This window comes from Symsagittifera roscoffensis, chromosome 6 (assembly GCF_963678635.1).
Source record: "Symsagittifera roscoffensis chromosome 6, txSymRosc1.1, whole genome shotgun sequence".
Classification (NCBI taxonomy): Eukaryota; Metazoa; Xenacoelomorpha; order Acoela; family Convolutidae; genus Symsagittifera; species Symsagittifera roscoffensis.
The window spans coordinates 34,788,951-34,810,019 of record NC_087067.1 but is presented as its reverse complement, the minus strand read 5'-3'; the positions used below and the strand labels follow the sequence as shown (position 1 = coordinate 34,810,019).

The following is a 21,069-nucleotide window of genomic DNA, read 5'->3' as shown; positions in this document are numbered from 1 at the left end:
CTTTTTTGAGTTACTTGGTTCCTTATGTTCATTGACAAGTTTTGTTTTTGTATTCTTTTTGCTTTAGTATCCATTAATTTGTTTCGGTGTTGACATAGATACCAGTTCTAGACCCTAGTTAGTTCTAGCGCAACTATAGAGAGATTCGTTCACTCAAAATTGGAAGATATTGGTGTTAACTTAGTGTTTTAGCCGGGTTCCAGCTAAACAGATAATATATTGACGTTGGCCCAATCGATTTGTTTCTATTTCAAGTTAGTGAAAAATTTGTGGCCAAGACTTGTTGTTTTGTAGAAATAGAAAAAAAAATTAGAATATGTTGCCTCCATGTCTGTTTCAACTAGATGTTTTCTGTATGATAAGTTTTCGATTGGTTTTTTTTACGTTGCTTAAACTCAATACTTGTTAAAAAAACGTTTTCTACACTTTCTATTTTAATTTTCTTAAATTGGAAAAAAAGAAATAATTTTCGTTATAAAAAGCAGAAATGCAGAATTTGTTCCTATGTGCTGTCAGAAATCGCCCAAGACAGTGCAGAAGTCGCACAAAGTGAATGCGGTTCCAAATCTCAGCTTAACTAAGTAGTTTTTCGCATTAAAGCGAAAAGTCAAAGCTTTAGCTTTAACACGCGAACAAATTTCTTTTTTCTTCCTCTTCGGTTTGCTCGGCCATCACTCGCCTCCCTCTTTTCCTTTTTTAATTTTTTGTCAAGTTTTTAAATAAGTTATTAAGATTCTTAATTCACAATGTTTTTAATTTTTCCTCGAAAAAATAGCATTTCCAATTTCACACAACTCTTTTTTGTCTCCTGTATTTGTACTCAAAAATACCTCCTGGGTTGCAGATTCCTTCTGAAGCTGGATTAGGTTGCAAAAAACGGGACCGACTTCTACTTTCAAAAGTGGATTTTAAATTTTAGATTTCCCAGTGGAGTAAAAACGTTTACTTTTTGATCCTGCTTTCTCAAATCGAGTTAATTTTATCAAAAAATTGTCAACCATAAAATGTTCGGAAGCTGAAAAAGCCTGGAAGCCATTTTTTGTACTTTTGAAATTCGAGAGTTGCAGTTCTCCCAAAATTTTTTTTTCCTGTTTTCTTGCGTTCATTGATTCTTTTCCAACTGTCTGTTGGCTATTTTTAATAACTTTTTTATATTAGAAACATTGCTTTTGTATTAAGTATATTATTCTTCATTTATAATAAGCAACCCTTTATAATTGAGCTCAAAGAATTTTCATCTGTTTGGGTTGAGGAAAGGAGACCTGTAAAAAGTTTGTTTAAAAGATGAAATTCTTCTGGAAAAGATAGCTACACCAAAAACAATCATCATTGACTACAAAATTCAATGGCAATGCAAAATTTAGGAAACTGCAAGACGGACAAAAATATGGTTTAAGAAAAACTCGATGAAAGTTTCGTTCTTGTTACCATTATTGATATAAACTAGTGTGGGTCCATTTAATTTGTAATGGTTCCTGAGACGGATGATTTTGGCGCTGCGATACGCTGCGATTATATTAGTTCGGAATAATTGAGCGCAACAATCATCCCATATTGACACTTTGACAGTTTAAACGAATTGACTACTTTAATTTCCAAACCCCTAAATGGACAAAAAATGATCAAAGTAAAAAAAATTATTAAAAAAAAGTTTGCTCAGAGCATAAAATTTTCTTTTAATTTTCAGCTTTCATGCATTTCGGGCGGTTTAGAGGTTTAGAAAAACTTCGGCAAAGTTTGTTAAAAATGTCGAAGTTTATCTGGAAAAACGCAAACCACGCGATCACAAATTTTCAGTTATTTTCTTTGAAGTTTGGAATAAAAAAGTCTGAAGAGCAATGGGATAACAGGACAACTTTAAATTATGCATTATGTTGATTTCAGCAAAATTATTTATCTGATCCGGGGACGCTCAATTTGGATCGTAACGAGGCCTCGATCAATTTCCGATTCGAACACTGCTCAGAAGAAGATGGACTAGTCGTCACAGTCGAGAACTCAGTGACATACAGGTGAGACAGTGATAAAAAAGTCTGCTTTGTCTTTTTCACACTAAATCACAACTTAACAGGTGATGTTAAGAGGAGCTTGAAGATTGAGGGGGCGTGGATGTCACTCTCACGAATATTTAACCGAATGAACTAGCCTATTGACAATTGCTTACCCGGGTTGACAAAAAATGCTTATCATACAATTCCATACTATGGAAAAAATGATTATCATACGATTCCATTCGATTCCATAGAATAAAAAAATCGTATGAAAATCACAAGATAAGCATTTTTTCCATACAATGGAATTGTATGAAAGCCATTTTTTTTCTATTAAATGGAATTGTATGATTTTTTTGCCTTAAATTGGTGTTTTTGCCTTAAATCAAAAAATTTGCAACCGAACCCAAGTGACAAAGACCTTGGATACTCAAAGCACCAAAGGTTGGACCGTCTTGCTTTTACAATGCATAGAAGACGACCTGATTTGTCTTCGAGCTGTGTTTCACAAATGATGTAACAAAAGTAACAAACTTTTAATTTTAGACAAAATTTTTCAATTTTCAAAGTATTAAACATTGATCAGGGCATACATAAACACGCCATTCAAAATAAATAGGATTTTTCGGCGTTTTTGAAAAAAAAATTTGAAGTGAAAAGAAAAAAAAAGCCAATATTATCGTATCCAGGACTACGTTAAGCACACAAAAAATTAAATTTTGCATGAAAAATTTTTTTTTTCGGAAAATGTTTGTTTGCGTAGAAATTTCAATTTGCGGTTCAAAAAAAACCAAAAAATTTTTGGGACAAATTTTCAAAACAATTTCGATAAAGTTTTGTTTATCGAAATAAAGTCGCGGATAAAGTTTTTTTTATCGAAAAAATACTTATCATACTATTTTCATAGAATGGAAATCGTATGATAGACATTTTTGTCAAAAAAAATGAAACAAAATGGGCCATTTTGATCTAACTTAATCAGAAAACGAAGAATCAAGCTCCTTTAAACTTACAAAAAAAATCTTTTTAAAGGTTTTCCTGAAAAAAAATCAATGAAAAAAATGCTTATCATACAATTTTCATAAATGGAAGTTCTATGATACACATTTTTTCCATAGAACCCATGCATGGAATTGTATGATAATCTCTTTTTTGTATGGAATTGTATGATAGGCATTTTTTTTCTAAGGAGGTCAACCCGGGTATGTAAAATAAAATAAATATAAGTAAAGAATAGAAATCAATGAAACTGTGTGTTATTTCAAGCAAAACGCAATAACACTGTTAGCTCGCTCCGATGAAGTTCGCAAACTATAAGTGAACGTCAGCCATGGCCAATCAAAGTAAAATTAACTAATTACAATAAATCAATCACAATACTTTTTCTACTAGGGAAAAATTAGGTGGTACCATAATTTTCTTTTTCTCACTCTGGCAAAAGGTTCGAGGAGTAAATTTTAGTAGAGTAACTACTCACAACCTAAACAATGAAAATCAACAAGAAAATTGACTTTAAAAACTTAGGTTGGGAAGTTTTCAACATATCCGACGGATAAATGAACATTATGATGATATGAAAATAGCTAAAAGTAACAAATTGCGCTAGCCGGAATAATATGAGGGTACAAAAGGTTCGATTAAGCCTTAATAGCACCGACTAAGGTGAAGTGATCGCAATGCTGGAGCTAAATTGAAAGAGTCTATAAGTAGACGTTTATCAAATGCAGTGGAATCCATGGCCATGAAAAACAAACGAATCCAAAACGAGTCCCAGGTTTCACTTAGAATATTTACAAACAACTGATAATAGTCAAATTTTGAAGAACCTTCATGCCGACGTGGTCTTGTCGAATAACCAATAAAATTACGTTCTGATGAAGCCGCGGTTTCGTAAGCTGGATTTTTTTGTCACTGAGTCATGCCTACTTTCTTAGACTTCACGTCCCTCTGCATCCTGATTGACTTTTCCGTTTTGGATCGTTATGTGGTTCTGTGTAGTCGAAAAGTGTCGGAGGTGTTGTAGAATGAGGGTTTGCGGTCTGTCTGTATTCTGCAGCGGTACTGGAAGGATGATAACCGGGCGTACTCTAGAAAACTAATAACGATTTCTGAAGATGTCCATCCATGATGTAGTTTTAGCCAAATGAAATTTCGAAAAATTTACTTGCCTGAAAGATTTTGTTTGAATGAACCCAGTTATAATCCGAAGGACCTGCAAAGTCTGGGTCGATTTCTTCGTCTGCAAAATTTAATTCCGGTATATGGTGGCTTTTTTGAGAATTATAAAAATAAAGCAAACAGAGCAGTTCCCGAGAACATTTTTTAAATTGATATCTCGCCATCACACTCACATAAATATGGATGGGTCTCGTCGAGCATTTTGGAAGCTGTTGTTCGGAGAATATAATGTGGGAAGAGTTGTTTTCAATGTATAATAGCCTTTCAAAAGCATGAAGATCTTTGTTAGTTTAATTCAAGTAAATGCTAAGCTTAGACGTTTTTTGTTCTAAAGACTTGACCACCCGCATTACGAGGCCAAACTGTGCATTTTAAGCTGTGTAAGCGGATTCCGCAACAAGGATGCTCCCTTTGTTCTTCTTTGGTTCTTCACTTTCCTTTGATCAATCCGACAAAATTTTCACATGTTTAAAGACTTGTCTCTGGAATCCAGGAACATACAGACACAAAATTGTGCTCCTATCCAGTGCACAGTTTGGACTCGTAATGGGCTTCTGGATGGGTGGAATGTCAACCGACAGCCTCTTAGTTACAAATTAATTGTAATAAAAGTTGAATTGTAATATTAAAGAATGTTGAGATATCTGTAGCTTTCAACAGATAATGAGAGAGTGATTTTCACTCATCATAAAACATTGAATCGGTTGACAAGTACCGGCCTTGACATAATAACATCAACTCACTCAGACTAACATTATGAATTCTACCATCAATTCAAAACACAATGCATTACGTTGCATAATGGGAGGCACACCCGCCGTACCACACTTCCCCCTTCAAAAAACATCTGATCAACAGAAATTCTAATGAAACAAATTGAATTTATGTATGCGTTTAAAGTTTGTTTTAGCTGGGTCTTCTTTTTTGAAGCTGCTTTTTATTCTTTTTAAAGACTTTCATTCTTTTTCTTGGTGATAGCGACAAATTTAACTCTGCAGGCGACACCGGAACCGTCAGCCCGCCCGAAAAGCCTGGCGTTGATGCTTCCGAAACTCCTTTGAACGCATGACGTATGGGACTGCCATAAAATAGTGTCTGTCTTTTACTGCGAACTGAGGTTCTCGAGGAGGAAGACTCGTTCCCGTCTTGATCTGCTGTAGCATCAGGAGTTATCTTCAGCCGTGAGGTAGAAGTCTTGGTAGGGCTGATTTCTGGGGTTTTTTTAACTACCGTCAAGGGGCAGGACTGAGGTGTGACGTTAGATTCTGTTACCTGGTCGTCTTCTGATGAAATCGGCTGTAATCCGACTGCGTCCGATACTACTTCCGCGCTTGGTTGTGTCGTTACCCTCCTGGTCTTTTTTATGGAGTTTGACCGAGATAAGAATGCCTTTCGGGCATGAAGATTGAGCAACCGGCTAAGGTGAAGTGATCGCAATGCTGGAGCTAAATTGAAAGAGTCTATAAGTAGACGTTTATCAAATGCAGTGGAATCCATGGCCATGAAAAACAAACGAATCCAAAACGAGTCCCAGGTTTCACTTAGAATATTTACAAACAACTGATAATAGTCAAATTTTGAAGAACCTTCATGCCGACGTGGTCTTGTCGAATAACCAATAAAATTACGTTCTGATGAAGCCGCGGTTTCGTAAGCTGGATTTTTTTGTCACTGAGTCATGCCTACTTTCTTAGACTTCACGTCCCTCTGCATCCTGATTGACTTTTCCGTTTTGGATCGTTATGTGGTTCTGTGTAGTCGAAAAGTGTCAGAGGTGTTGTAGAATGAGGGTTTGCGGTCTGTCTGTATTCTGCAGCGGTACTGGAAGGATGATAACCGGGCGTACTCTAGAAAACTAATAACGATTTCTGAAGATGTCCATCCATGATGTAGTTTTAGCCAAATGAAATTTCGAAAAATTTACTTGCCTGAAAGATTTTGTTTGAATGAACCCAGTTATAATCCGATGGACCTGCAAAGTCTGGGTCGATTTCTTCGTCTGCAAAATTTAATTCCGGTATATGGTGGCTTTTTTGAGAATTATAAAAATAAAGCAAACAGAGCAGTTCCCGAGAACATTTTTTAAATTGATATCTCGCCATCACACTCACATAAATATGGATGGGTCTCGTCGAGCATTTTGGAAGCTGTTGTTCGGAGAATATAATGTGGGAAGAGTTGTTTTCAATGTATAATAGCCTTTCAAAAGCATGCAGATCTTTGTTAGTTTATTTCAAGTAAATGCTAAGCTTAGACGTTTTTTGTTCTAAAGACTTGACCACCCGCATTACGAGGCCAAACTGTGCATTTTAAGCTGTGTAAGCGGATTCCGCAACAAGGATGCTCCCTTTGTTCTTCTTTGGTTCTTCACTTTCCTTTGATCAATCCGACAAAATTTTCACATGTTTAAAGACTTGTCTCTGGAATCCAGGAACATACAGACACAAAATTGTGCTCCTATCCAGTGCACAGTTTGGACTCGTAATGGGCTTCTGGATGGGTGGAATGTCAACCGACAGCCTCTTAGTTACAAATTAATTGTAATAAAAGTTGAATTGTAATATTAAAGAATGTTGAGATATCTGTAGCTTTCAACAGATAATGAGAGAGTGATTTTCACTCATCATAAAACATTGAATCGGTTGACAAGTACCGGCCTTGACATAATAACATCAACTCACTCAGACTAACATTATGAATTCTACCATCAATTCAAAACACAATGCATTACGTTGCATAATGGGAGGCACACCCGCCGTACCACACTTCCCCCCTTCAAAAAACATCTGATCAACAGAAATTCTAATGAAACAAATTGAATTTATGTATGAGTTTAAAGTTTGTTTTAGCTGGGTCTTCTTTTTTGAAGCTGCCTTTTATTCTTTTTAAAGACTTTCATTCTTTTCTTGGTGATAGCGACAAATTTAACTCTGCAGGCGACACCGGAACCGTCAGCCCACCCGAAAAGCCTGGCGTTGATGCTTCCGAAACTCCTTTGAACGCATGACGTATGGGACTGCCATAAAATAGTGTCTGTATTTTACTGCGAACTGAGGTTCTCGAGGGGAAGACTCGATCCCGTCTTGATCTGCTGTAGCATCAGGAGTTATCTTCAGCCGTGAGGTAGAAGTCTTGGTAGGGCTGATTTCTGGGTTTTTTTTAAACTACCGTCAAGGGGCAGGACTGAGGTGTGACGTTAGACTCTGTTACCTGGTCGTCTTCTGATGAAATTGGCTGTAAGCCGGCTGCGTCCGATACTATTTCCGCGCTTGGTTTTGTCGTTACCCTCCTGGTCTTTTTTATCGAGTTTGACTGAAATAAGAATGCCTTTCGGGTATGAAGATTGAGCGACCGGCGATGATGTCGCCACCGGAGGATTGAAGACACCTCCAGAGCTGGAGGACGATTTTGTTAAGTCCACAACCGGAATTGCGGGTTTGGAGGTTCGAATTCGGGTGCTGGATCTAATCACACTGGGAGCGATTTCCGGACTTTTCCTTGTTGACGACCCGTCGGTACTGCCAGTCTAGTTGCTGCTGCCAATTGTTTCTGTTGCGTTTGTGCTTTCGGGACCAGACGTTCGTCTGACGATGACGAGGAAGAGATTTTTCTCTGTCTCTTCAGTCTTTTCCCCAAAAGTGGTTTGCTGGGTCCCTGACGACCTGAAACTTGTGGGTTTCTAAGTCTTAACGAAATATCACTTTTCCTAATTACTTTCCCCGCTGCCATAATATAAGTAGAAGGAGTAGCTTTGATAATTTTATTACCATAGCGTTTAAATAATTGTTTCCCTGATTTACGATTTGCCACCTTCCTGAATACTTCAACTGAGTTCGGACTAGATAAAAGCAATGACTCTAGTTTACATTTGGTACTAGTTGTTGGCGACTTTATGGCGTCTTGTCTGAATCTCAGGGTCCCAGTTGTTAAGTTATTTCTGAGGGAGGCCGCTAAGAGCTGGTCTCTCTCTGTTAAGGTACGGAGAGCTCGGCAACCTTCTTCATGTGACAGTTTCTTTTTCCAGATCATCCACTCATTCGCCGATTTCGCGAGCTGTTCCAGAGATTTGTAGTAGGGTGTATTTGCAATCTGGGTGGTTTCCATCCTGATTTTGAGTGAAACATCCCTGCTTTGTTGGCCCTTCTTAACTACCTTGACGCGAGGCCTGCTGTCACATAGCTCTCTTCTCTCATCGGCTGTCAAAGGATCTCTTTCTAAAATCTGTTTGTCTAAAAGAATTTCAGATTTCAGATTATCGGTCGCTAACGACCACTCAGAATTTGGTTTCCTACCAAAGTGTAATTCGTACAGAGATAGTCCATTAACTGAATTCTTCGCTATCCGGATATCTTCGATAATCATCTTAAGAACCGTATGAACATCCGGTGGGTTATCTTCCAACTGTGAAGTAGCCAATTTTTTTTAATCGTCTGATTGGTGCGCTCTACCAGACCACATCCACGTTGATCTCCGACCGAGCAAAAAATGTGATTAATGCCTTTCAATTTGCAATTCTGAATTTATTTTTTAAAACCAGAATATTGGTCCGTCCTGATCGCTTTAGGAATACTATGAGTAAAAATATAATTTTCAAAAATTTTAGGATTTTGTTGGCTCCATTCGTTTTAGTAAGAATTGCAAACGGATATTTGGAAAAACGGTCGATAGCTAGCAGGATATACACTTGGTTCTCTGCACCGTCTGAAAGTGGGCCCGCATAATCTAACTGAAGTTCCTCGTTGGGGGCATTTAAGGGAGGCAGAGACTTGTACATTTCAAAAGGACTCATTGGTTTTAAATTCTTACCAAATTTTGTACATTCTCTACAGTTTTTGCAGAGGTTGACAAAATCTCTGTGGATCCTCGGCCACCAAAATTACTGGGCAGTGCCCACCATCGCCTCTTGACCTGGGTGCGGTCGGTGCAAACGCCATAGAACTGCTCGTTGAAGGCAACTCGGTACCGCAATCTCCTGTCGTCGACGATTATGCAGCCGTCCACATTCGACATATCTGAAAATGAAAGATTTTTGCTACTCGGTGATCCACTAATGACCGTATAATATTTACAAAATGGCACAGATGGTTTTGATATTGTTCAGATAGATACAGGAGGGAACTGGGTTTTGTTACAGGAAGTAATAGAATGGTTGAGAGTCTTACCAGAGCAATGAAAACGACATCTGAGATCTGAATGGTCGCTGATTGTGCCTTAATTATCTGCGCCCTCTCGCAGAGGATGTACTTTTTATAGTTTTCTTGATTCTGATTGGTTCAAATCTGCGCATAATTCAACTGAGCTCTCTCGTGGCGAGCGTGGCGCTCTTTGTTGTGCTTTTTGACTGTCGTGCAATCGGAAAAAAAATTGGATAGGTTTTACGACGAACTGTTCATCGAAACTGCACGGTTGGGGGTAGGGTTTTCGAAAGTAGTGTGGCGTGACAAACAATCGACTATACCTAACTTTGTACCGGCAATATGTGTGACTTTAAAGTCAAAAGTTAATAGTCTGTCTGCCTATCTGGTTAGACGAGATTGATTGGATTTGTTGCCTCTATTTGACTGCAAGGCAGATATGATAGCTTTGTGGTCGGTTAGTACCTCAAATCTGTTCCCCAATAAATAGTTTTTTATTGCTCAGTTTTAACAAAGATCTGAACTACTCGGTCAGAACGTGAAGATTTGGTAAGAATTTTTGTTTGTGATTAAGAACTCCCATAAAGGAACGTAATTGTTTTAGAGTATGAGGAGGTTTAAGCCCTCAAAATTTTGGTTTATACCCATTTTTGCATGTCAAAACCTAGCCACAATATTCTATTTACTGAGAGTTCACACTTTTGTAGTTTCAGGGCAAAACCTTCCTTGTCAAATTTAAGAAAGACGTTTTCGACAATCTTGTTGTGGTTTTCAACAGATCCTTTCAGACATTTAAAATGTCAACTAAGAAACAGTTTACTCCTTTGATATTTTGAAAAGTATTGTCCATTGCCTTTTGATTTTTTTAGGCATATCTGTAAGACCGTAAAATCCTGTTTTAGAACGATAAGTGTCTGTTGATTCTCCGCAAACGATAATAAAATTGCAATGACTGCTTCCTAGATCACTAGGTAAAAGTTGGCTAAAAGCGTATTTTAAATCGAGAGATGTGAAGCAATTTTCCCCCGGGGTATCTGTATTGATGATTTGGGCGTCAACGTCCAATTGTTCCAGAAGGTTGGGCATCGGGTATTGGTTTTTGAATATCTGAGCATTCTTTGGTTTTGCGTCCTTTGCTAGTTTTATGGAGCCGTCCTTCTTAGCTGTTATAACTACAGGTGCTAAAAAATGATCGCTGGTGCATTTATTCAACTTTACGTGTCCTTCTGTGATAAATTCCTGATTTCGATGCTCACTTTGTCATGGATATGTATTGGTACTCTCCGACATTTCATCTGGATAGGAACTAAAGGGTCCTTAAACACAGAATGTACTCGTTGGTTTTTCGATCTGCCCTGTCTAGTGAATATGTCTTTGAATTTGTCCATAAAAAAGTTCCGCCATTTAACTGAGTCGATGGGTGGAGATGAGATTTCATTGATAGGAGTTGGTCTTCTTTGGGTGGCTTGAACCCCCAATGAATTTTGTAAGCATCTGGTACGATTTTCAGAAACCAGAAATTTTTCTGAATTTATCTGCCAACCAAGTGAAGATACGTTTGCTATTAGAGTACCGAATAACTTGATTATTCTTCTATTATAATCGACATAGTGGGTATCGATGGGCAATTCCGAAGTTGATAGTAATTTGATGTTAGCACCCGATTTCACCAGAATATCTGTGGTTTTCTTGTTAATAAAAGATGCCGGGCTACCTGTGTCTATGGAAGCCTTAAAACATGTTTGTTGACTCTCAAAGTAATCTGTATACATCTGGTTTTTCCCGTAGCAGATTTGATGACTTTCAGTTTTTTGACTGAATATTCAGGTTTTTGCCAATGGTTGGTCTTTACGACCGATGGTGATATGTTCAGAATTGAGTATTCCGGCTCACTATGCGAGGTGATGAAATCGCATTTCTCTTCGGCTGTAATTTCAGAGTCATCATCTACCATTCCTACATTGTTCCTCGAATTGCAGAAACTGGCAAAATGGCCCTTTTTGTTGCAGTTCTTGCATGTAACGTTCTTTGCTGGACATGAAAGTTTATGATAAGCGTAGAATTCCTTCCCGCAGAAATAGCATGGTTTGCTATCTCTTTATTGAGTACTGTTTAGTCGGTTGTTGATTTTTTTCTTGAGTTTTGTGCTCGGTTAGTTTACTCTGAATGTTGTTTTTTCGCTGAACTGATACGGTTGGCTCTTGTTTTATTTTAAACGAATTTGGGTGGTTCTGACCAAAGTGTTCGAACTAGATCGTCCTGATAGAGCCATCTGTTTTGCAATGTAGATGTAGTGACATATCCTTTCTCTTGAAGAAGAGCTGATTTGAGCGTTTCTTCTGGAGAATTACCTGGTCTGATGCAAAGATGGCGTTGGACGTCTTTGAACTTCATCTTAGCGATGAAAATGTCACGAACAACCTCTTTTTGATTTTCGATTGCCCCACCGCGTTAGGCGACCTAGCCCGAGACTCTCAGCAAAAATGTTTCCAGACTTTCTCGATCAAGCTGTTGGGTTTTTAGAGGTTTATTCTATCGATGATTTAATTTTTGTCTCTTTTAAAAATAGAAATTGCCGAAGCTAAACGTTGCAATGTCTATGTGAGCGTGGCTTTGTAAGAATCTATTCTTACCTTCTGATCCCAAGAAAAAGAATAACCGCGATTTGACGCTTTGATTCGCTTTGTGGAAGAATACGTTTGGGCCATTTTTTGGTCCCTTTTTCCTTCTTACCTCGTTGATTTCGTTTGTTTTGCGGATTTCAGCTTGATCTTTTGCGATGTGGCTAGCTTCTTCGGTTTGATTTCCTGATTCTCCTTTTGTTTCTGGTCGTGGAGGTAGATCGCCAAAATTTAGCTGGATCGGTCAGTAAGATATTGGCGTTGCAATGTTCTCGTAAGTTTACGGCTAGAAAAAATTGTCCGATCCACGACTCTCATGTGAATAATGGTTCTGTTGCTGATTTAGCCCAGAACGCTGGTACCCCTATAAGATCAGTTCAGTCCTTGCCGACCGAAACTGCTGGCTGCGCCATGTGGAATGTCAACCGACAGAAACTTAGTTACAAAAATAATTGCAATAAAAATGAATTGTTAGAATAAAGAATGTTGAGATATCTGTATCTTTCATCAGATAACGAGAGAGTGATTTTCATTCATCATAAAACATTGACTCGGTTGACAAGTACCGGCCCTGACATAATAACATGAACTCACTCAGACTAACATTATGACCTCTATCATCAATTCAATACACAATGTGTTACGTTACATAATGGGAGGCACACCCGCCGTACCATAGGATGCTATCTTCTTCGATTAGGATGTCTGGCATTTTGTTGTTTCGCGGTAATTCCTAGTTTTTTTTCGAAATTTTTACAACTGAAGAATTCATTGGAAATGTTTTCAAATTTGAAAAAAAAATTAGATAAAAAAAGGTAAAAATTGAAATAAAAGTGAAAAAAACTTTTTTTTATTTGAGCAATCAGATTGCTGCGCGGAATTAGGACAGGTTTCTTATTCGTTGGAATAATTTATTGATTCATAGAATTTGCTGCATCTATACTTTTTTGTCATAGTTTGATGAAGAAAAATGTATGAAATTCCAGAAACAAGTCTGTAAAACCCATGTTTAGCCGGCTAAATAATAAACAATAAAACTAAATATCAAAAAACTTTGTGCTCATTTTGTTCAGCGACTATGATGGGTTTTTTCCTGTGATTGCAGTACAGTGCCGATAGTACAGCCTTGAATTTAGTAATCACCTCCAAAATTGAGCCGTATGAAATCTTTTTGTATGCGTATGCTCAACTGATAGTTAGAACTCAGTTGACTTTTTCGCTTCAAAAGGGTTCAAAAATCTACTCACATTTGAAAAAAATCTCCAGTCATTCCCCAGGAAATCCGCGGTGTGAATTATCGATTTCAACTCTCGCGTTTTAGTTTTTGTCGAATTGTGTAATTTGGGCCAGGCATACAATGTCGGTTTTAAATTTTTCAAAGTCAATTGTTTATTCATTGGAACAAATGTTTTTCGATTCCACGTTTAGGAGGGCTCGCAATGGACTTCCTAAAGAAGTTGAGGTAGGGGCAAACTTCATGAACTGATTAGTTTACCCAAAAAAGTGACGAAATTCTTTTAGTTTTTCAAGGGATGGTAATAGATTAATTTGAGGCGGTTTCATCTTCCAAAGGGATAACGGCAGACTCTGAGTTCTTAAAACTCAATAGCCATTCAGTTTTTCTTTCAAAAATTTTCACTGAGGCCATTTTGCGGGGTCTTTGTGTTTATCTAAAGCTGATTAATTTCGTTAAAATCGTAAAATCATTCTTAAAAGAAATTGAAATATCGTCGAAGTATACGTTAGTGAAAAGAACTTCTTCGATGCTTGAATCCACCGTTCTTTGAAATTCATGTCTAGTAACCCTTAAAAAAGTGTTAATAATTGTTATACATTCAATAATTTTCCACCAACAACTCTCAATTTGTAAAAAAAAGAATTAAAAAATTTGTCCAAACTCAATTGATTATGTCTGTTTTTGAGATCCATAAAAACACAGTCATAACGTTGCAGATTTTCGACAACTGAGATGCGACGTTGTCTACCAGTCATGTACGTTTCGCATGTGGCCATTATTTTTAAAACTCTGTTGTTTTGAAAACTTTTGGTTAAAGTTGGACACATAAAACTATATTCGCCACATCATCTAACTTTTTAATTTTATCTTTCAAGTTTTGCACAATTCAAATCTTGCTTGTTGATGTTAACCGATAAAGTGGGACCGTTCATGAAGCTTTTATTTGAAATCTTGGTTTTCCAATTTTTTTTGAAAAAAAAAACAAAATTGATCTGGTATTTTTCCATAACAATCCACCGGAATTAACGAACTGAAATCACAAATGACTCAAATGCTTAAAAGTTCGTGAAAAAAAGAAAGTTATCCTAGAAGACTTCGATAGTGACATGTGGAAGTATGTTGCGTTCGTGATACATTGGCCATTTATGGCAGGCTGATCCCATAGATTCAAAACATCGGTTTTAAGAAGTTCACAATATTTACTTTATTCTTTCCGGGTTTACAATTTCTGGTAAATTGACTGTTAAAATTGCATGCTTTACAGAGAGCGTCTTTTAGTGCACAGAGTGCCAAGTTCCTCTTCATTATTTTTTCCCACGTTTCTAAATCTACAGCTAACGTTGGCTCTCTTTTTCTACAACTTTGAGGAATAGTTACAATTAAATTGTGCATGTTTGAAGCAATCCCTCATCTTGAGATGCTTTGTTATCTTTTTTCAAAGGCTACGTTTAGTGTTTTTATTGTAAAAGAGTAAATCTGTCGACAATTTTCTTTGAATGCCTTTAGTCATGTTAACTCGGAAAACATCCCTGATCCATTCGTTTTCTCCTTTGAAGATGTCATTTTGCTTGGCAATTTCCGTTTTGGCTTCCCAGAGTTGTTCTTTGCTTTCTCTGTCTCCGAAAAACTTGTGGCGTTCTAAGGTAACGCTCTGTTTTCTGATGAATGCCTGATTCAAGGAGTTCCCGAAGTTTTTTTACATAAGTTAATTTTTCTGTGAAAATTTTCAGTTCTCACCTGTGGAACCTGATCTAAACTATATTTTATGATTGGATAAATTAAATGTTTTACCAATGTAAAGTATTTAATATTAACCAATCACGATCCATCTAACTAACAACCCACTTATTTGTAAGTGCTGAAGTTACTTGTAATTTCAGCACCAGAGAGATTTGAATTTAACTTAGAAATTAGTTGGACTCTCCCGAGCACTTCAGCAACCGCAATAAACCAGTATACCCTAGATCTATTGAGCCTAGCAGAGACTAGTTAAACAACCTGAGACTAGATAGTATAAGAGTAAGATTAGGATCGGTATTAGACTAAGAAGTTGCACGAATCTATCCGGCCGAAAATAAGATAGCGTGACGAGCAGACGGTGTACCCTATCCGAAATTACTCTATGAGTTAACCACATCGGTCCTAACTCATCTGGTGCGACCATAAGTCTCGAACAAGACCTTAATAGCTTAGAATTAACCAAAATAGATTAGAAATTAGACAAAAACATTTACAAAATGTTATACGACAATAATTTAATCGAAATGTCTCTACGACTCAATAGATCAGAGCCAATATTCCGAACCATAACAGAACTACCCGGAATTGGAAGAAGACCTCGAACCAGAGACGACATACGACAGAGTAGAAACTTGCCATATAGCTATATGATAGTTAGGCAAAAACCAGAACAAACTTTTATATTTAGAATACTACTGGCAATGAATTTAGATTTTCATTTGCAAACATAAAACCTTGAAGTTAATCTTCAAAATCATTTCAGGCGCTAAACAAAATTATTAATATACAATAACGATTGATAAAAAGATCTAAGATCGTTTTCCTAAAATTCTGCAGTAATATACAAAACATGTTTGAAAAATATTTATTGAAAAATAAAAAATAAAAATTAGTAGCATGACAATAAATGGTTAGTAATCATAAATCATCCTGTTGTTCCAGCTCCATCACCTAAAACATAACAGCAATCATAAACCCACTAATATCATCAAAACACTAAAACTTTCCTTTACACATATTTAAAATTTTATTAAAACTTAAATTCACTTAATTTTAAAACCAGATCATCAAGGCTTATCCTTGGATCTTAAATCATTTTCTACTTAATTAAATTTCAAATTTGATCATCAAGGCTTATCCTTGGATCAAACAGAACAACTTTGTTCTCCCCCACCCACTTAATTAGTGTCTAACGACCTCAAACGTCGATTCACTACCCAACCCTTTCTAAAGACCTAAGACTAATAGAAATTTTTAAACAAAACTAATCATTCAAATTAGGATAAACAGTGAAGAACTTCGGTTATTCATCCTTCACTTGACCCCCCCTCTTACCAGACCCAGGATAAATCTTAGACTTAGTAAGTTTAAAATAGTATCTAACGAACTACTCGCGTTCTAATTATACCTGAACCTTGTGGATCGATTTACTATTCTCCAACCCTTGAACACAATCACTACCCCTAAGTAAGATTAAGTAAGTTAACACCTTAACTTATACTAGCCACGAGAAAGTAAAAAATCATTCTTCGGAATCGATATACTTTTCTCTCCAACCCTGAACAAACAGACCCAGGTTAAGCTAATCAAAAAATCGTAAGAACTAACAGTTTAGGAAAATAGAAATCATTTAACAACCTTTTGCATCCGTCATCCTAAACCTTATGTCATTTAAAAACCTAGGAAATAAACAAACAATCGTTTTACACAATTGTGAAATAGATAACAAAAAATACGACCTTGTAATCACACCTCATACACAAACAGTTGGATACATTCGAACAAAACGACAAACACTAAAAAGAAAAATAATAACGAAACAAAGACAAATAACACGAAAAAGATTTTCAAAAAATCGAAACGCATTTTCAGAATCAGAAACCAATAGTTTAGACGAACTTTACAAACTAAAAGAATCAATAGATAAAAATTATTACCCACTTCACGATCAATTATATTTTTCTGACTCAGAAACAACTTCAAATTCATCAAAAAGAGGAAAAAGAAGAATAAAAAAGCAGTATAAACACAAACCAGTACATTTATACAATTGGAATCAACCAATTCGACAAATTAATAATTACATATTAACAGTAATCGAACGAAAAAATGAGCTCAACGCACACTCCAGGTGAAGAAACTCCAGATGATGATGAAATCTTTCCTTTTATAGTAGACGCAGATACTGATAGAGGACAACACATATTTTGTCAAAATTTACTCGTAAATTTATTTGAACCCGGAATTAGTCCATGTAAAACAGAGTTCCCAGATGTAAAAATCAAAAGACAAATCATAGACCACTACTTAAAAGATATATGCAACATAACACAACAGTATGGAATCTACTCCATAGAATTCACCTCACCAAACCATAATAATAGAAAATATACAATTCAAACAGACGATCTTGATTTAGAATTTTCAAAAGTTTTTTCAGAATATATAAAAAGCATCCAATATCAAAACTCACAAAGAGCAAACTCCATATTCACCAATGAAGTTTTCGCAATAATATATAGTTATATTTCGATATTAGAAAACGAAATCCCAATAACAAATGTCTCACCGACAGAAACATCTAAACATTTGAAAGTACGACATGAAATCACACTACTCTCTAGTTATTTAAACATCATTAAAGAAAATTTCACGAAAGACGACGTTTCACAACATACAAAACACGATCTACAAAAAATTTTGGCATGGTTCATAATAGATTATTTCACACACAATATTGATTTAATTGCACAAGCAAGAAAAAATTTTAGACCCCAAAACTCGAACGATGATACCGCTATCACAGAACAATCAGATTATGTTTGGGACCCCGAATGGTCTCATCCAGCATTTATAAGCTTCCCACAATCAATCTCAAGTCAAGCAATAAGTACGATATCTTACATAAGAGATTATGTAAAAGTAATACCATTAACCATTGATGCAACACCATTAAACTATAATACATTTTTACCCGATACACAAAATAATAGTTTAAACTCTACAGTTATACACAATGAAAACCTCAATGGAACTAGGAATCTTACTCAACAAGATATCCAGACACCATCACACTTCATAAATGAAGAAATTGTACACACAACAACTACACAACAAAGTATTTCACCAATACGCCCAAATTTAACAACACCAAGAAATACAAATCCTTCACAAACACAGGTAACCTTACAATCAACCGTTAAACCTTCGGTTGCCCCTAAATATTCACATATAGATTACCAAACATACAGACCCATGACAATACCATCAAAAACACGCAAAACATTCACTAGAAACAACTTTACAGACCATAATTATAATTATACACATCCATCAAAAACATATAATCAACCACAAAGGAATTTTAACCAATATACAAGATCTCGAAATTGGGATAACCCAATGACCCAACCTAATTCAATAAATTTCCAAACAAATCCTCCACAGGATCACAGTGAAAATTACCCATTTTTTCAACAAAATAAAAATAAAAAACAAACATCTTATCAAATGGATTATTTATCCTCAGATGATGATTTCTTACAACCAGATATATTTGCACCAAATACTCAAGAATATCGTAGACAAGGAATACAGAAAACACGTACAAATCATAGAAATTTTTCTCCACAACCAATAGATGCACAACATCAACAACCAATTCAACAACAAAATCTAATTAATACACAATCTTTTCAACCAATTCAACAACAAAATCCAATGACTGCACACTCGTATCAACCATCACAAATGCAAAATGAAATACCACTCCCATATTATCTCCAACAACATGAAATAACAAGAAACCAACTTTCAAATTTTTCTCAAATGCCAAATGCAGCAGAATCATTACAAATGACAATGAATCCATACCTTATGGGTGGATCATCAATAACATCAAACAAACCTTTAATGGTTTTCACAGGAACAGACCCTGAATACTCTGTAGAAGATTATTTAAATGCAGTAACAGCAAACCTGATTTTAAATATTGGACCTGAACCAATTAATACGCCACTACATCAAAATTGGATACATCGACGCACAGCGTTAATACAAACAACCTTAGATGGCGCAGCCCAAAAATGGTTTTCAGTACTACCTCTAGAAATAAAATCAAACTGGAAAAGGTTTACACAGGAATTTTCAAAAATGTTTGACTCCGAAAGAAACAAACAACAACAAAGAGTTTTATGTAATGAAATTCGCAGATTACCAAACGAAACCATCAAGCAAATAGCAGTACGAATCGAAACACTAGTTCGAAAAGCATATTCATTAAATACACATGACTATAAAAACACAAAGATGACAGAAATCTTAATGATGACCTTAACACCACAATTAAGGAAAATAGCAATAAAAAAGAGAGCATCCCATCCTTCTTCAATTCGAGAACCCGATTTAGATTTTCGAAAACTAGTAGACAAATTAGAACAAGCAGAAATCACGATGAAACTAGAAGAAACGGAAAATCTGAAATTACAATACGTTAATAGAATTGAAACGACTCCCACTAATATTAATAATATACAGGAATCAGAGACAGACCTCGTTGAAAAAATCACTGAAATGCTCAATATTTACGAAAAGAACCCGAACTTTAAAGGCAAACCATCTTTCAAAAAATGGTGTAATTATTGCCGACGATACGGACATAGTATTTCCGAATGTAGACAAAAACAGCAAGACAATCAAAATAAACCTCAAAAATATAAAGAACCAAATAAATCATTCTATCAATACATGAAAAAAGATCAAAATCTACCGAACAAAACAGTCCACAGCAATAACAGTTCAGGAAAACCACTCCCGAACAATACAAACTATACAAGAAATCAATCACCATATAACTCAAGTTATAGAGGAAGATCACCAGAACGAAGAAACACGTATAATTCATCACAAAATCACTACAATAGACCAAATAGTCGAAATAACTACTCAAGATCAAATTCAAATACACAACGATTTGTTTCTAGATCTAATTCCCAATCAAGAAATAACTACTATCCAAACAACCAATCACGAAATTCATCATACAATAGGAATAGAAACTACTCCTATAATCGAAATAGAAGTTATTCAAACAACCGAAACCAGAATTACCCGAACAATCAATCAAGGAATAACTCATATAATAGATCGAACTATAACAGACCAAACAATAATTACCAAAACAGATCGCGAAATAATTCACAAAATCGACACTCAAGTTATAATAATCGTTATAGAAATTATTCCCAATCACCACACCGGAATAATAATAACTATAATAATTCTAATAATCGCCACAGAAGTAGTACACCTAAACATCAAAGACAAATCAATCAAGTACAATCTAACCCAGAAACAACATCAGACCCTCCAGGTATTGATGACACAGTAACTGACACGTTACAACTCAATCAAATAAACTGTACATCATCAGATTCAGAAAGTGATACTGAAAACACTCTTTCTATCAATATGATAAAAGTCGAAAATGACTATGAATCTGTCATATATGAACAACCCTTTCCGTCACACATATATGAAAATCAATCAGAATTTCTTCAAAATTATTACACTACACCCATAAATTCCACACCAACGACGCAAGAAACAAACGAGATTAACACTACAGATCAAACCAATAAAATTACCAAAACAAAATGCTTGAATACAAACCACATTTATCAAAATATACAAAAAGAACAACCCAAAGAAAAAATTTGGACAATGCCATTTCTCTTAGAAAGCCCAAGAAACAAAGAATTTCAACCACCAGACCTTGAAATAGATTTTTTAATTGATTCAGGAGCAGAATCAAACATAATAAACATCCCCACATGGAATGAAATAAAAACTTTACACCCAAAGCTAACACCTCTTGAAACCTCCAGTAAGTTAGCAACAGCACAAGGATCAACATTGATAAACTACGGAAAAATCCAATTATTTCTCCTCCCCACCAGAACAATGGAACAAAGCAAAATTTTAAATAAGCCATTTAAACAAATATTCCATATCACTGACATTAAATATAATATCATTGGAATACCATTTATTTCGAAGTATATACCAACAATTAACATACTAAATAGTAAAATATTAATCAAAGATAAATATACAAAAACAAAAGAAACATCCTTAACATTTTTTCAAAGATTAAATAAACAACCACC

The 21,069-nt window shown here is 35.7% G+C and overlaps 1 protein-coding gene across 1 annotated transcript in view; it reads left to right on the top strand.

The window, feature by feature from the left end:
* The window catches only part of LOC134847818 (uncharacterized), a 95,533-nt gene that overhangs the window by 31,983 nt on the left and 42,481 nt on the right, over window positions 1–21,069 (top strand). The window contains exon 13 of the mRNA XM_063865037.1: window positions 1,885–2,012. Coding sequence (XP_063721107.1) covers window positions 1,885–2,012 — 128 coding nt within the window. The remainder of the gene's footprint in view (window positions 1–1,884; window positions 2,013–21,069) is intronic.